General features: G+C 44.8%; 2 protein-coding genes across 10 annotated transcripts in view; one reads left to right on the top strand and one right to left on the bottom strand.

Annotated features, from left to right (window-relative positions):
- Positions 1 to 3,265, top strand: part of LENG1 (leukocyte receptor cluster member 1) — a 123,463-nt gene extending 120,198 nt beyond the window's left edge. The window contains exon 4 of the mRNA XM_063942870.1: positions 3,177 to 3,265. Within this exon, the coding sequence (XP_063798940.1) occupies positions 3,177 to 3,258 (82 nt within the window). The 3' untranslated portion in view covers positions 3,259 to 3,265. The remainder of the gene's footprint in view (positions 1 to 3,176) is intronic.
- Positions 1 to 12,813, bottom strand: part of CNOT3 (CCR4-NOT transcription complex subunit 3) — a 179,882-nt gene that overhangs the window by 6,097 nt on the left and 160,972 nt on the right. For all 9 annotated transcript variants that reach the window (XM_063942857.1, XM_063942854.1, XM_063942863.1 and 6 more), the window contains exons 13-17: positions 6,035 to 6,140; positions 5,040 to 5,220; positions 4,700 to 4,796; positions 3,570 to 3,768; positions 3,239 to 3,371 (exon numbers count right to left, since the gene is read on the bottom strand). In XM_063942857.1, the coding sequence (XP_063798927.1) occupies positions 3,239 to 3,371; positions 3,570 to 3,768; positions 4,700 to 4,796; positions 5,040 to 5,220; positions 6,035 to 6,140 (716 nt within the window). The remainder of the gene's footprint in view (positions 1 to 3,238; positions 3,372 to 3,569; positions 3,769 to 4,699; positions 4,797 to 5,039; positions 5,221 to 6,034; positions 6,141 to 12,813) is intronic.

Genomic DNA, 12,813 nt, shown 5'->3' with positions numbered 1-12,813 from the left:
CCCTAGCGTGAATGTGTGTGCTTGTACATGTGGTAGGGAATATAGACTAAGTTCCAATGGGGCAGGGACTGATATGAATGGCCAAATATTCTCTGAATATGTGCGTGCGCGATATAAATAACTGGTAATAAACAATCTGACTGAACGATTCTATGTCGCTACAATGCGAACATGGCAAATTCAGTACAGAAGTCCAGGAGTCGTTACCCATGGCATAGAATGTAAGCCAAGCCAGGCATGTCACACTACATGCATAGGTGTACGAGGAGGGTGGCATTCAGTATACCGGTTGTTGGGATCCCGGCGCACAGTATTCCGGCGCCGGCATACAGACACCTTTTCTCCCTCTTGGGGGTCCACGACCCCCCTGGAGGGAGAATAGATGGCATAGCAAGCCACCGTGCCCGCAGCGTGGCGAGTGCAGCGAGCCCGCAGGGGGCTCATTTGTGCTCGCCCCGCTGTCGGCTAGCCGGCGGTCGGGATCCCGGCGCTGGTATGCTGGCCGCCGGCAACTCATACCACACCCGTATGAGAACACATCTGTGGGAGATTCATTTAATTTGCTGCTGGAATCCCGACAGCCGGCAATAGAGGACTATTCCCACTCGTGGATGTCCACGACACCCATCGAGTGGTAACAGATCCTGTGGCGAGCCACCGAGCATGCCCGCAAAGGGACTCTCTGCGTTTGCCCCATGCTGCCAGCATACTGGCGGCCGGGATTCCGAAGTCGGTATGTTGACAGCCAGCATCCCGACCACCGGTAAATCATACCGGATCCATCTGTAGTTACATAGGCTTTGTACATAACTAGACTGGCTAAGAAAACTAGAGATACTTTATAGAAACAAACTGCCAAACCTGCACATAAGGAGCAAGGGAATTATACACAAAATAGAAAACCCACTACAGTGTGCCTATACAGAGACTACAAATCTAGGTAATGGTTTCCTTTTATATACAGTCGCACACCTGGAAGCACACGTTATGCTCATTAGAGATTAATAATGCAACATACACATAAAAATCACTATCTGCAGAAGTGGTTAGGGATGGCAGAATATAGAACAATAATCCGCCACAGAAAGCGAGTCAGTCCCATATGGTTGACATGCGTTAGGTTGACAGGGTCAATAGGTAGACAAGTTTTTTTTTTTTTTTTAAAGGTTTTTTGCATGTCATTTTCTATGTTTCATCATGTGACCACAATTAGTGCAAGCATAGACCCACCATGCTTCCCGCAAGGTGCAAAATGCAATTTACCCCCAGTGGTAGTCCATGTAGATGGTAAATGAAGCAAGAGTTTAAAAACACGTGCACCAAAAAAAAAAAAAAAAAAAAAAAAAATTGTGTCAATCATTGTCATGTCAACTTTAAGCACTGTCTACTTTATACCTGTCCATCATATGGGGTCAACAAATTGACTGTATCTAGACACTATCTATACGGGATGTAATTATGTCAACGGTCACTACATATCGCAGACACAAAATCCTGACAGTCGGCTTGGCGACTGTCAGGGACTATTCCCACTCATGGGTGTCCACGACACCCATAGAGTGGGAATAGAACCTGTGTGCAAGCACAGCATGCCACCGAGCCCGCAAAGGGCTTTGTTGCGCTCATCAAACCCCACCACACCCCGGGCTTCTGGCGTCGGTATGGTGACCGGCAGGATCCCAAGCGCCGGTCACCCATACCCAACCCATCTATACATAGGAAACCAATTAATCGCTGACAGATAGGCGACGGTATACATTTGTACATTTTACATCATCATTAGAAACCTATTTCAAGGCACTAATTTTTTACTTGTTGTTTCATACAAAACATTTTGTAGCAAATTATTTTTAATCTTTGACATTAGAAGGTTTGCCCACTTCTGAGCACTCCCTCCTCCCTTGGCATACCAGCTGTTATCTGAGCCAGGACCTGGCCTGAAGACCGCCACTGCCGTTTACATTACTCAATCCAGTCAGCCCAGTTTAGGCAAGAGTGCACTTCTGTAAGTGGCAATTTGGCTCCTGGATACAGTGAGTGTGTGGGGTGGTGGTCCCGGAGATCCTTACACGACAGAACATAACAAAGCAGGGGTTCTCAAAACGCACTCTTTAAGGCACCCCAACAGTCCAGGTTTTAAGTTTATTCATGCTTGGCCACAGGTGACTTAATTAGCAACTCAGTCAATTTGATTTAACCATCTGTACTGAGACATGGATATACCTAGCAACCGGACCATTGTGATTCCTTGAGGAATGTATTTGAGAACCTCTGGCATTAAGCAATGGGGGTTGTCCAATAGTGGGCAACCTGCTTAAACTTCAGACTATTATTTGCTATACCAATGTCAGTGTATACAACCACAAGGCCCCATCATAACATACTGGTATAATGTAGGGAAAATCTTTAATAAGAAATAAAAGGGTTATTTCAAGTGAGAAACTGGGAGTGGAAGGAATACACTCCTACATTATAGGGATCTGTGATACCAGTGAGGAAGATAAGTCATTGGAAATGACTCCATTCTATATTTAAATAAACACTTGGAAAACACTCACGGGGCAGATGTATTAAGCCTGGAGAAGTGATAAAGCAGTGATAAGTGCAAGGTGATAACGCACCAGCCAATCAGCTCCAATATGTAAATTTACATATTGGAGCTGATTGGCTGGTGCGTTATCACCTTGCACTTATCACTGCTTTATCACTTCTCCAGGCTTAATACATCTGCCCCCATATGATGGTACTTAAACAGTTTTCTGAACGAGAAGCAGACTCTATACACAGCTACACATTTCCTTGATGCCAAAATTGTTCTGAAACACTGTAAAATCGCACAAATACCGTGGCAGTGGTCTGTATGTACCCACTCCAAATCTATTGCCACTAAATGTGTTTGAAAGATAGCTAGCATGTTCAAGTCACGGTGGTCTGACCATCTAAAGCAGTTGGATTTAGAGTACCAACAGAGTCTGTATAGGTTCTAAAATTCCTAACAGTTATAACATTTCTCAGTGACATACTCTGCACAGGAGGGCGATGTAAAACACACACCTAATATAAACAAGAGGACATTGATCTTCATCCCAGTTACTATTCTTTCCACGTATGTGACAGAGTGCACAAAATATTCCCTCATTCGGTGACGTTACTAAACATTTTTTCTTCCGTTACAGGAAGAATGGAGGAGACAAATACTGTGCATATAAATATCATGGCCCTTTGTATTGCATCATACCTCCAGATAGTAAAAGATAAAGAAGAGTGTTTCTGTGGAGAGTCGCTGGTAGAATTCTACGGTGTCTGAGTGAGGCGGGGGCATCTGATGATGATATTGGGGCGTTGGACACGGATTTCGTGGGAGGTATTGCCTGTTAAAGAACAGTATATGCAAATAAAGGAAGTTCAGGAAAAGAATCATTAAAAACATACATGTGACTGACGATAGCAAAGATACCATGTGTAGTTACTAAACATGTAACTGATACAACAACAAATATAGTATCACTTGTAACTGATCGGATTCTGATTCAATAGCATTCCGTTATAAAGCATGCATTAGCATATACCGTATTCTTTCTGAATCTGACGGGTGAGGCATATGATGCCATGCTGCATCTTCCATTGCTTGCTGGTAAAGCTGATCTGTGGTGAGGGGCACAGGGCCCAGAGGACACACCCCCAATGAAAGCGGGATGTTCACTTCAGAAAGCTGTGTTGAGGGCTGAGTAGCAGGAGGCTGCGCCGTGGTTGTAGTGATCAAGATTTCTAGAAGGAACACAAATGTAAGCGTAAGAGACAACAGAAGAATTTTAGAAACCCAGGTGCAGGAGAATTCAAACGCATCTGAATGCCCCACCACCAATAAAAGACCAGCCGTGACAGTCTGTATATACACAGGAGGGAAGAGGGAGCAGGCAACCCCCACAAGGAATGCTCAGACACACCCAGTTTACATCTATCTAATAAAATTGTTCATTGGTATGTACGCTCACGATAAACTCAAGAACTACTGAACAACTTTTGATTGGGTTTTCACTGAAATGTTGCTCGAGATTCAAGTTAACACAGAATATGAATGAGCTCACTATCATGTTAATTGGCTAATAAGCAAACAAAATCAACTCATCAAATCCTCGGTTGTATTATCAAGTAGGTAATGCAGGGGTCAGAGCCACACATGAGTAATGGGGCATCCCACATCATTTAGGACAGGCCTGGCCAACCTGTGGCTCTCCAGCTGTTGTAAAACTACAAATCCCATCATGCCTTGCCACAGTTTTGCTATTAGGTAATGCTAAAACTGTGGCAGGGCATGCTGGGATGTGTAGTTTCACAACATCTGGAGAGCCACAGGTTGGCCAGGCCTGATTTAGGATAACTGGTTTTATTCAAGTGCAGTAACAGTGTGTGCGGGTACAGCTCCAGTCAGGACCCTGACCATCCAATTAGAAGCTGCAAGATGGCCACTGCCCGCCCAAGTCAGCAGCACTGCAGTCAGGGACATGCAGTAGACGGCCAAACGGTATTAATTCCCTCAGCACCCCACAACACTGACTTGGCAAGCCTTGATTGGCTTTTGCATATTGTACAGTAGAACTTAAATAGTCTGCTACAAAACTTTAAACACAAGACAGACCATAATGGTATAACATTTAAATACCATCTATTTACAGCACATAGAAATCGGAATAATTACCCCGTTCAGGCAAAATGAGAGGGACTGAATCTTCTAAGCTTGTTCCAATAGCGGCCCGTTCAGCCATAGATTTCAGTGTACTTAAAGGCTCTGGTGCCTAGAAGAATGGGGAAATTAGTCACATTATGAGGGTGCTAGAGATTTGCGTATTGTATAGTAAACAACTTGGCTTTACAGTTTTATTCACAGTAAGCAGGGAGACTGCATTGAGACGCTTGTTTCTCCCCATGTCCTACAGTGGACCAGACTAGGAACACAGTTACAAAGAACATTTCCACTTAAAGTAGGTCTAATTTCATATAGGTATTCACATGTTATAGGAGGCAGCAAAATAAGTCACCTTGATTTCTGGCATGGAGCTGAATTGAGGTGGCCCGTTCAGCAATGGCTGGCTGGGTTTAGGGTCACTGTAGCTGGGCGTTGGCGAACTAGGAGGATTTACAATTAAGGGTATAAGTAAACTGGGCCCAGTGCTGGTATTACTGCTGTTGGATGGCTGGGAGATACTGTTTGTCTCTTTCCTAAGAGAAAGGAAAAACAAATTTCACAGTGAAGAGTTTACAACAGACAAAGCCATTTCTCTCTCTCATCTGGAGGGCATTAACACAGTACCTACAAAAGGAGAGCTACAATCAACATTCTAAAATTGCACTTTCCTATCAAATAAGACACTTTTTTTGTAGAATAATAATTCAATAGGTTTCGACAAGGTCACTTGTAAACCAAAGGGCATAACAAACTATCCTTAAGCAGCAAATAATGAAAATGAAATAGCTCTATGTTGAATAAAATAATTCAATGTTGCTTGTGTTTATTTGGAAATTAGTCTTTATTTGCTATATTGTCACTAGAATGCATCACCAGTTTAGTGCGCAATAGATCCATCCATCTCCTACCTGCCTCAGGATACTGCAGTCAGCAGCTTATATGATGTGTTTAACACACATCCTTTGATCAAAAGGTTAGAGAGTTACTTTAAGCTACAACAGGATCCTGCTAAACATAGGGATAATATATTACAGGCCTAATTAAGTCACAGGTTGTGCTAAACAGCAAGGGTTATACCGATCTCACAAAATGAATCATTATTTAAAATAAAAAATTACTCCCACAACACTGTATAAGTGTTAAACACCATGTTACTGAATGTATCAAAAACATAACAATGAAATAGACACATTTCATCTAAAGAATAATCACGGAATGTTAGAAATACAATATTTAAGCCTCCCCACAAAGCAGTGGAAGGGCATAATATACTTATTGGGAAGATGAACACATAAAAGACAGGGCGGGACAGATGGTCAGTGACTTAGCAATCTGAGCTGTACTCACGCAGTGCTTGTTGGTGGGTTGTGAATCACAGACTGGCTTGATTGTAACTGGCTGCTATTACTAAGTGCAGTATCTGTAGAATTTTCTGCTACTACAGAGCTGTAACCTGGAAAGGAGATAAGAGACTTCATCAGTGGCAAGATTACATTCTCTCCCACTGTGTTATTCATTGAGGTTACATTTTCCTGTCTCCCCTGCGGACAGGGCAGCCAGTATGAGCTCCACACACACTCTCAGTCTACATGCTGTGCTGATCATCAGGATGAGCATTTCAACCTGTGGCAAAGGGGTGTGGCCGATCAGTGGGTGTGGCTAGAAACTGGGTCACTGGGAAAGGGTGTGGCCCCATGATAAATTATACATTAATTAGGGTGTTATGAGGTCTGTGTGTCTTTTTGCTGCATGGTAAACGTATGAAACCAGATTACATATTAGTTCCACCAATAATTAGTATGTCCTCAGTTCACTCAGTCACTAATTGCAGGTGTTCCACTGAGAAACATAAAAGTACAGGCACTTGAGTGTGAGCACACTGCATAGTAAAAATACGGCTCTAGTGTAGTGCATGGTTCTGAAATTTGGTCCTCAGGACCCCAAACAGTTCATGTTTTTCAGATCTCCTTACAAAATACAATTGAAATAATCCGCTCCACCTTTGCTTGTAAATGTTTCAGTAAGTAATGAATACACCTGTGCATCTGCAAGATAACCTGGAAAACATGACCTGTTTTGAATCCTGAGGGCGGAGTTTGCGAACCACTGCTCCAGTAGTAAAAGTTATTGTTTCAGACAGATAAATTACACTGTGTACCTCAGGCATTCCCAACCTCGGTCCTCAAGGCACACTAGCAGTCCAGGTTTTAGTGATATCCATGCTTGAGCACAGGTGACTTAATAGCTGTTATTCTGATTTAATCATCTGTGCTGAAGCCTGGATCTCCCTAAAACCTGCACTGCTAGTGCGCCTTGAGGACCGAGGTTGGGTATGCCTGGTTTACCCATTATATCCCCAAAATAATATTTTGAATGACAGTTCATAAATATTTAGAAATAACTGTAGGCCTTTACTTTTTCACATGAGCCATGTTATTCTAGGTTTCAACCAGGATATAGTCATACAGAAATGCTCTCATACACAATTTCTGTAGTGGCGCTAAACAGTCCTTTTTCTGATCTTTGTTGCGAAAATGTGACTAATGGGCCCTACACACATAGCGATCCGCCGCTGAGCTGCCAGACGGCGTATACGGCCGAAGGGCGACCCGGCGGCGGGAGTGAAGTTTCTTCACTCCCGCCGTCACCCGGCTCCATAGCACTGCACGCTAATATAGACAATTTCGTCCATATTGACCTGCATGCTCAAGCGACGGGGCACCAACGATTAACGAGCGCGGGGCCGCGCATATTTAATCGTTGGTGCCTACACACAGAACAATATGAATGAATTCTCATTCATTTATGAACGAGAACGTTCATATCGTTCTGTTTTATCTGCCAGTGTGTAGGGCCCATTAGTCATAGGTGGATAGGAAAAAAACAGCTTCATGGTACTTTACTGATAAATGTGACACTTTATATTTCTGTGTGCGACAGAGTCTTTATCTGTACACAAAGTGCTAAGATGCAGCGGTCGCTGCTTTTTTCCTGGCCAAGTTTGTTATGCTTTGTATACAGACCCAGTTGCACACACACATACAAGTGTCGCCTCGTGAAGTGCATTTTCTGTTTGAGTGTAAGATGCAGCACAGGGCACCCAACAATGGCGGGCAGCCGAGCAGACACCCGGGAGACTGCGCTGCTCAGCCAGCCCCGCTCTCTGTATGACTAGACGCGCCCTTCTGGCATTTGCCGTGTTATTCTACGGACATTGGGGGTAATTCAAAGTTGATCGCAGCAGGATTTTTTTTTAGCAGTTGGGCAAAACCATGTGCACTGCAGGGGAGGCAGATATAACGTGCAGAAAGAGTTAGATTTGGGTGGGTTATTTTATTTCTGTGCAGGGTAAATACTGGGTGCTTTATTTTTACACTGCAAATTAGATTGCAGATTGAACACACCACACCCAAATCTAACTCTCTCTGCACATGTTATATCTGCCTCCCCTGCAGTGCACATGGTTTTGCCCAACTGCTAACACAAATCCTGCTGCGATCAACCTGGAATTACCCCCATTGTGCTTGCTATTATTGTAGGCCACTTTACCTATTACAGTTGTATTTTGTTCCTCTTTTTCATATATACATATTTAGAAAATGTACCCCAGAGATCATGGATGGTCAAACCGGTCCTAAAGGACCCCTAACAGTTCATTCTCATGTTTTCCAGGTCACCTGTAGATCTGTAGAATAGGTACACATAGGTGCACATGTTCTGTAGAAAGAAATCTGTGCATGTGTTGGATCTGGCATACACACTACAGGGATTGCAAGTGCAGTTGGGTTGATCAGAACACTCTTTCCGTGACATGGATGTTTCTGCTTGGTCATCAAGGAAACGCACGGAACTGTTTTGTTTAGTGGGAGTGTTGTAGGTGTGTAAGCAGGTTTCAGTATGGGCGAACAGAGATGGTACTCCTGTCTCAGACAGATCTCTTGCACCCAGTATGTCCAGATAACGATGACAGTTGCTGCTGCAGACAGTAAAACAGCGGAAGGGACGACATTCCACACGCAGGCCCATGGTTGTTCATCGTACATGGTGGATTCTCTCATAAACTAGTAAACAGGCTCATACAGAGAATCAGTCGCAGATGTCTGACTCCAAATCAGGCCACATGTAATATCAGACACCCAACAGAGCCATCCCCCGTACCAAAAGTATGGAACAATAGAATTTTGTGAAGGTATGCACAGACGACCAGGTTGCCACCCTACACAGATGCTCAACAGAGGCATCCCTGCGAACCGCTCAGGAGGCCCCAACAGCCCTAGTCAAATGGCACTCAGAGGATCAGGAACTGGAACATCAGAAGACATGTAAGCCTGACGGATAGCTGAAGTAATCCAACAAGCTATAGTGTTCTTAGAGGCTGGCCAACCTCGCTTCGGCACGTCGATGAGAACCAATAAAGAATTCGTACGGCAAATAGACTCCGTACGGCAAATAGACTCCGTACGAGTTAAGTAAATGCGTAAAGCTCTGACAACATCCAATAAAGCCAACTGACGATCCTCAGCGGATGAAGAATCCGGTGTAAATGCAGGAAGTACAATGTCCTGATTTATGTGGAAGGCCGAAACAACCTTCGGAAGAAAGGAATGCTTCGTACGTAGGATGACTCAGTCGTCGTGCAAAACCAACAAGGGTGGCTTACTTGAAAGCGCCACCAACTCTGATACATGTCGAGCGGACGCAATAGCCAATAAAGACACCACCTTAGGAGTAAGGAAGAGTAACTCGACAGAAACCAAAGGCTCAATAGGAGCATGATGAAGAGCCGTAAGAACCAAATTCAGATCCCACGGAGGGACCGGAGGAACGTATGAAGGCTGAATTCTCAGGACACCTTGTAGAAAAGTCTGAACCTCTGGGAGGAGGACAGCCAATTTCTTCTGAAAGAGAACAGACAAAGCGGAAAAGACAGGCTAAGACCCTTAGCCCATTCTGAAGGAAAAATAAAAGACGTTGCAAGCGAAAAACACAGACAGGAACCCCACATTTTTCACATCAGGCTATATAAATACGTCAAACCCTGTGATAGATCCTAGAAGTCACGAGTTTCCTAGCCTGAAGCATGTCTTCACCACAGCCCAGACAGGCCCTTAGTCCTTAATATGGAAAGATTCAGGAACCATGCCATCAAAGCCAGACAAGGTAAATCATGGTGGCGACAAAGTCCTTGAAGGAGGAGGTCTGGTCGCAGCGGCAGACAGTAAGGGTCCACGGTCACTATGCTGCGAAGAAGAGTGTACCACTTTCGCCGAGGCCAATTGGGTGCCACAAGAATGTTTGGAAGACCTTCTCGTTGAATGTGTTGAAGCAGACGTGGATTACAAGGAAGAGGTGGAAATACGTATCAGAGACAATGTCTATGCAGCCGTCATGGCATCTATCAGAACCGCCTGAGGATCCTGGGATCGGGATCCATATCGCTGGAGTTTCTTGTTCAATCGAGACGCCATGAGATCTATGTCTGGTTTGCCCCAAAAAGACACCAGAAATAGAAATACCTCCTGGTGAAGTTCACACTCTCCCGGATAAACAGTGTGTCAACTGAGGAAATCCGCTTCCCAGTTTTCCACTCCTGGAATGTATATCGTAGAGATGGCTAGAATCCAGTTTTCCGTCCAAGTGAGAATATGCGATACTCCCCTCATGGCTTTCCAGCTGCGAGTTCCGCCTTGTTTGTTGATATAGGCTACTGCTGTTGTGTTGACCGACTGAATGCTCACTGCATGCATGTCCTTGGACGAGGGACTGTATCTGCAGTAGTGCATATCGTATCGCTCTCAATTCCAGAATGTTGATTTGAAGTGAACACTCCCACCTGTATTAGAGACCTTGAAAATGGTGAAATTGAAATACAGCTCCCCAGTCCACAAGGCTGGCGTCCGTTGTGACGATCATCCAGGTCCAAAGGTTTAACGGAGACTCCCTGGTCAGATTGGAGGCCTGAAGCCACCAAAGTAGAGACTGCCAGGTCTGAACAGACAGGCGAATCAATTGTCTACCAGATGTGGTCCCGTTCGCGACCAACAACGTAGGATCTGCTACTGAAGGACTCGAGCATGAAACCTGGAGTAAGGCACAGCCTCGAATGCCGCCACCATATTGCCCAAGACCTGCATGCACCGGAGGACTGAGACCAGTGGCAACTGTAACAGAGATTTGACCCTGGCTAATAGATCCTGGATGTTGTCCTATGGGAGAAAATTCCTCTGACATTTGTCATCGAAAAGTAGGCCTAGAAATACCATCCTCTGAGAGGGAACAAGTGTGAACTGGGAAAATTCAGTATCCACCCAAATTGCTGAAGAGTGTCTATCATGAGCTGAAATTGGAGTCGAAGGGTAGACTCTGAAGGAGCCTTCAGCAACAGGTCATCTAAGTAGGGGCTTATATAGTCTCCCTGACATCTCAGCACCGCAATCATGTGAGCCATAACCTTCGTGAAAACCCGAGGGGCCATAGAAAGGCCGTATGGGAGAGCTTGAAATCGTAAATGCCAAGGACCCACTGCAAAACTCAGAAGATGTTAATGACCCTGCCAAATGGGAATGTGAAGGTAGGCATCCTTGATGTCGATGGAAGCCAAAAATGCCTCTGTTTCCATGGCACAGATGATTGAACAAATGGATTCAATCTTGAATATTTCCACATACAGATAAGGATTTAAGCATTTCAGGTTAAGTATTGGTCAAAACGAACAGTCTGGTTTGTTTATGAGAAAAAAGAATTGAATAGAAGCCTTGATCTTGTTGGTGTTTTGGAACTGCAAGGACTACTCTTTGTTCTAAAAGAGCTGAAACCGCCTGAATAAGAGCTTGAAACTTGAAAGAGTCTTGAGGAAGGGGTGTAGAGAAAAACCGTCTGGGAGCCAAACTTCCCTGAACCGGAGAAAGTGGGCCCCGACCACCAGGTACTCCTGAGCAAGTGTCGAACAGTCATGCTGTAGTCTTGTTGGCTGGTTTGGTAGCTGGTTTTCGTGCTCCCTGAACTCCTCAGTCCTTTTGCGTGGTGGCCTGGAAAATCCACTAAAGGACTGAAAACTGCCCCTGCCCTGTGTCCGAAGGTGCAAACTGTATAGGATTTAGCTTTGGAGCAGCCACCGGAAAAAAAAGGGCTCTTACCACCCATTGTATTTGAGATAATTTCGGTAAGTTCCAAACCAAAGAGAAATTCTCCTTCAAAAGGAACTGCCGTTTGTGTAATGCCAAAGAGGCCTCCTTGCCGTCACGGCCAATGCAGAGACGCGCGATTGTAAGGAGGCTGAATCCAGTAAAGCTTCCCCTACATATGCGAGCGCCTCTGAAATCTGTTCAGACAACCGAATAGTCTCTGATGGATCATCGGACTGCATTCCTGTCACCACCTGTGTCATCCATGTGTCCACTGCCTTAAGGACCCAAGCACCCACAAGGATAGGACACAGAGATATTCCTGACAATGCAAACATGGATTTAGGGACTGCGTCTGTCTTCTTATTCGTAGGATCCTTCAGCGTTACTGATTGTACAGAAGGGATCACTGTTGCCTTTGAGAGAAGAGTAATTGGAGCATACACTTTCGGAGGTACTTCCCAAGGTTAAGTGTCCTCCTCTGCAAATGGATACAGATATCTCAATTTCTTGGGAGCCTGAAATTTGGAATCTAGCTTGAGCCAAGCCTCCTTTAAGGTATCGTCAAAATACGAAAAAGAAGGTAAAACTGCAACCTGTTTCTCCTGTCACTTAAACAGAGGATGAACCAGTCTCTGCCACTGTCTCCCGTAGATTAAGAGTCTGGCTTATAGCGTCTATCAACAGCCAGACTTCAGAACCTATAGTCACCTCCTCATGCGCCCTCCCACTCCAGGTCTAATTCACCTTCCTCCGAAGAGAAAGCAGCGGAGTCCAGTTCCTCACCAGGAAAGGTTATAGAAGGAGGTGGCCGACGTCTTAGGAGTGTTACTTGTAGAGGCCACTATTTTGTTTAAAGACTGTGCTAAATCTGAGAGGCATTTTCCCATACTTCTAGCCCAAGGAGGCTCTTCAGTAGACTCCGCTGAGGCAGAGCCTGACTGCGACCAACGTAGATTTACTATGGCGTTCGCCATATTCCTGGCCAACTGAGGTATTGAC

This window comes from Pseudophryne corroboree, chromosome 10, assembly GCF_028390025.1.
Source record: "Pseudophryne corroboree isolate aPseCor3 chromosome 10, aPseCor3.hap2, whole genome shotgun sequence".
In the NCBI taxonomy this organism is placed as follows: domain Eukaryota; kingdom Metazoa; phylum Chordata; class Amphibia; order Anura; family Myobatrachidae; genus Pseudophryne; species Pseudophryne corroboree.
Note: the sequence above shows the minus strand (reverse complement) of the source record. Positions and strands in the feature narration are given on the sequence as shown.